General features: G+C 37.0%; 1 protein-coding gene across 4 annotated transcripts in view; it reads right to left on the bottom strand.

The window, feature by feature from the left end:
- Positions 1-4,720, bottom strand: part of Lin52 (lin-52 DREAM MuvB core complex component) — a 94,378-nt gene that overhangs the window by 60,795 nt on the left and 28,863 nt on the right. Inside the window, exon 6 of one of the 4 annotated variants that reach the window (XM_021246659.2) lies at positions 128-2,004. The exons of 2 other annotated variants lie outside the window; for them this stretch is intronic. In XM_021246659.2, coding sequence (XP_021102318.1) covers positions 1,955-2,004 — 50 coding nt within the window. In that variant the 3' untranslated portion in view covers positions 128-1,954. One more of the 4 variants, XM_021246662.2, reaches the window with a different exon arrangement.

Below are 4,720 nucleotides of genomic sequence, written 5' to 3'. Positions count from 1 at the left end.
GCCTATTCCCTTTCAATCTGGAGACATGTGACTGAATCCCTGTCCAGCACCTATATTTGTTAAACCTTTAATACAAAGTTATCAAGCCCTGCTGCAAGGTCAGTTCAAAGAACATCAGGCACACCAATTAGTACTCAAGTAACCATTTATTGTGTTGCTTTCTTTTAAGGACATCTTCCTCCAACATCATGAGATGATGGCTAATTAAACCCTTGTTTTTACTGAACTTGACAGCTGACAGCAGCAGACACAGAAGCAGACAACCATAAACTCTTTTCTCTTCAGTGAGGAGAAAAAAATGCTGTATCTGTGATTTTCTGAAGGAGGTATTCTTAGTAATAACAAGATTTCCAATCTGAACAACTAGAACAACTTTCTAGTTGTTTTCATAATCAGATCCACCTAGAAATCTCACTCTTCTTTTGACTTGAGTAGATATACGGGTGAAACTCCTTAACTTTGTCCAAATTTTCTGTGCTCACCATCAGATTGCATAAAATTTGATAAAAGACAAAAGAAAAAATAAAGGTCTGCATCAAAATGGATATCAAAAATTCCAATATGGCCATTCAATAAGGAAAACAATTTTAGTTCCTAAAATATACAAAGAGTTATATCACCAAGTTAAGAGTATAGGAGGTTTTATTTGGTTGTTTTTAGTTTATTGTATATGTTTGTTACATACATAGTAAGCCATATAGAAGTTTCCCAAAATGAGAATTAGGTAGCAATATAATTTCACCTTATACCATGAAGAACACCGATGGCATGATAGGAAAGAAAAGGAGTTAGAAAAGGTAGAGGGTATCCCTCATTCTAAAGAAAGAAGAACTGACAAGAGGTCTGAGATTATTCTCACCCAAAGATTTTAACTATTGTTGAGTAAGAAGAAACTCTAAGGTAATAGGAGAAATAAAAAATTTAAATCCCAGATAATATAAAATCTCTTTGGTCATATACTTTTCTGAACACATAGCTGGGGTGTGTGTGTGAGGGGGCAAACAATTATGTATTTCCTTTAATCTTCCTACTCCCATCTACTGGTAGAAAGATGGCCATGATCAGTTGTGGTCAAAAAAAGAATGTAAGCAGAAGAAAAGTTAAAAGGATGAAAAAAATCAACTGGACAATTCTACATATCACATTATTTGGACTTGTGTGTTGACTAATGGTTGAGATTTATCATGTATTTTATACTCTCTGTATTATCATCTACTACCTTTTAAAATCATTTCAAAGAAGGTTCAGGATATGCTGGGAACCATGGTGCATGCCTATAATCCCAGCTCCTGAGGTAGGAGAAGCACAAGTTTGGAAGCCAGCCTAGGCCACTTAGCAAAAACCCTGTCTCAAAATAAAATATTTTTAAAGGGGTGGGGTGTAGGTCAATGGTAGAGTTTACCTAGCATGTATGAGGCCCACAGTTTGATTCACAGCAAGGCAAAAAGAAAAGAGTTCAGCAAGGCAAAAAGAAAAAAAAAAGAAAAAGAACAGTTTTGATTCTTGAGAGATCTGTTCAAATATCAAATATACTAGAAGAAAAATATTTGTGTCTGTTTTTCCACCTATTTAAAAGGGGCTGCTCTTAACCTAAGTTTCTTTCAAAACTGCTGTAAGGAAAGAAAACACGAAAGAGATTCTAAAGAGTCTCTTAAAGATAGGTACTGTGGTACCTTGTTCACAAACTTAATTTGTTAGGTGATTCTGAAAAGGATAGTCACATTTGTGTTTGTATGGGAAAGATGGCTGTGGTTATACGTCACCTGTTTGCACAGTTTGCAAACAAAAACAAAATTCTGCCAAACAGAATTTTGCAAACAAAAGTGTTTATGGAGCTGGGAGTAGTGGTGTATGCCTGTAATCCCAGCACTCGAGAAGCTGAAGCAGGAGGATCACTACAGGTTCGAGGCCAGCCTGGGTTACAGAAGGAGTTCATGAGGGCCAAGGATTTAGTTCAGTGGTGCTGCCGCCTGCCTCGCAAGTGCAAAGTCCTGAGTTCGATCCCTGGTACCAAAAAAAAAAAAAGTGGAGTTCATGGCCAGCCTGAACTAAATAGGAGACCCTGTCTCAAAACAATAAATAAATAAAAATTTTAAAAAGTCTGTGAATCTAGGTATCAAGGTACCACTGTATATTACGAACTTCTCTCTAATACTGCCTCTATCATGGTAAATGGTTTGTCAGCACACCACTTTAAGCAGTTGGGAAAGAGACAGTGAAACAGCTGAGAATTAAGACATGGCAGAGGTGATCTTCATCTTAATTTTTGCTGGCCCCACTCCTGAAGAAGAATAAATGCTCTGAAAGGGAAACTGAATGTTTTAGATGAGAGGAAAACAGGAAAGAAAGAAAAAGAAAGAAAGAAAGAGAGAGAGAGAGAAGGAAGGAAGGAAGGAAAAAGAGAGGGGAAGGAAGGAAGAAAGAAAGAAAGAGAGAGAAAGAAAAGAGAGAGAGAAAAGACAGAGAGAGAGAAAGGAGAAAGCCAGCCAGCGAAGTTTAGTTATTAACAGTGATAGGAAAGGGAGGTCATGTTAAGAGACAATGTATAAAATGAAGTTGGGAAGAATTTTTCATTCTAATATATCAATTTAAGTGGCATTTGCATTTATAAAATGAGCATTGCTTGTCTATGTTCTATTTGCAACATACAGTAATCCTAGGAGGTCATTTGACAACAAACAAACAAACAAATAAAGAGGCCAAGGTCCAGTATCAATTCCTATCCTACCTTCCCTACATAATCTCCTAGCAGACTAATGCAAATCAAAGCAAGCACTTCAGTGCTGGTGGTAGTGAGGCCTGTACCTTTCCCAAGAGAGACCTGTAAAACAGGACAGTCACTGACAGCAGTACAATTACTGACACGGATACAGACTTTATGGACATGTTTATCTCTGCTGTAAATCCACACTCTCTCTCCACTCAGATTCACGAGTCATAAAGAAATTGCAGATAATGAAAAAGTTGGGGAAATTTACAGCATGTCGGAAACCTCAGACAGCCAGAAGAAATTAAAGAGCTGACTAGGAATAAATCACACAGGTACAATTAAAACTTCCCATATACCTCCTTCATTTCCAAACTGAGGTACAATCCAATGGAGCTGATGAAAAGTTGAGGTCATGACTCCTCAGGCTGTAATCATTTCTTAACTAACTGCATGTCAAAAATTAGCCAATTCATAGGTCCTGTGTAAATGCTGATTTCTTACTGCTATCCTGATTTCCTCTGCTCTGCACCAGAAGAAGTACCCACAGTGCAAGTCTGTCTGTAAACAGGCCAAACTGCAACAAGCAATAACTGCAACAGTGATGGCCCCTTCTCCTATTGCCATTTCCATAGGTGCAGGACATTTTTTACCACTGCACCATGGACTGAGCATTAAAATGAGCAAGTAGAGCTACAATGGGTGAGTGAAATTGGAGGGTTTTTGTTCCCCAATAAATAACCATTCTGAAAGTTTCATTTGATCTCTTTTCAACATTCCAAAGGAGATTTTAAAGGACTGTTATGTTCAATACTAGAATAAAAATTACTTCTGGTGATACTTGTTTTTCAATACTGGACTGAGTTAACGGTCCACACAGTTATGTAACCATCCCTACATTTGTTGATTAATGTGCAACTTTTGTCATAATAAAATCAGAAAAATTCCAAGAAGATTAATGCCTATTTCTTAAATAATAAGGCTTTTTTTAGCCACCCCCCCACACACACACTGTTGACGGCCAGACAAAAGTGAATTAGTTTTTAGTCCCTGTATTCTATAATGCTTTTTATAAAATCCTATATGAAGCAAAAAAAGGAAGTTTCCGTCATATGTACTCTCTTCATCTTCTCCAACTTATTTAGATGTAACTACCAGGTTTTAAAAACATTAACCCCATCACTTACACAATCTCTCTAAAAAAGTAGAAATGTGGAACACAGATCTTAACGACTAACTCTACATAACTGAACCAAACCAACAGTGTCAATAAAGTTGAACAGAAGTCAGTATTAAACTTGGCACATCTCTATAGGATGATGTCTTAACCAAATTAGCACTAGTACAATTTTGAAATTTTGAGCCCTGTCAAGAAATGAAGGCTTTTTTAGAGATATGGAGGATGCAATTTACATGGTTTCGATTTTGTTCCTATTTGAGCCCATGATGATTTGAGGTTCATTTTACACTTCAGAGAACCTAAATGTCATTTTCATTTCATATATTAAGATTTTATTCTCTATGGAATAAAAACAGTTCTTAAGCATTTCAACCCAACCACTACCATAAAAACTTTGGTCATATATACCATGTAGATCTCAACTCTACTCAGTAAGTATAAGATACGGTCTCTAATCTGTTTTACTTACAACAAAATTTCCTTAAGATTATGAATATCAGACTGATGGCTAGCATCAAGTGTTAAATAGAAACAGTTTTATTTAGAAGCTCTATGAGGCAAATCATATTTTAGCAAATGAATATTTGAGTAAAGCCAAGAAACAAATCCCCTGTTCCTATCCTGAGAGGCAATGATACCCCTGGATTAAGAATCAGAAGGGGGCCGGGTATTTAGCTCAGTGGTTTCACTGCCTGCTGCGCAAGCACAAGGACCCAAGTTCAATCCCCAGTACCAAAAAAAAAAAAAAGAATCAGAAGGGCCAGGGATTTAGCTCAGTGGTGCTGCATCTGCCTCACAAGCACAAGGTCCTGAATTCGATCCCCGGTACTAGA

Source organism: Heterocephalus glaber, unplaced genomic scaffold, assembly GCF_053883595.1.
Source record: "Heterocephalus glaber isolate CG9 unplaced genomic scaffold, H.glaber_assembly_v1.0 deba00001608, whole genome shotgun sequence".
Lineage (NCBI taxonomy): Eukaryota > Metazoa > Chordata > Mammalia > Rodentia > Bathyergidae > Heterocephalus > Heterocephalus glaber.
Note: the sequence above shows the minus strand (reverse complement) of the source record. Positions and strands in the feature narration are given on the sequence as shown.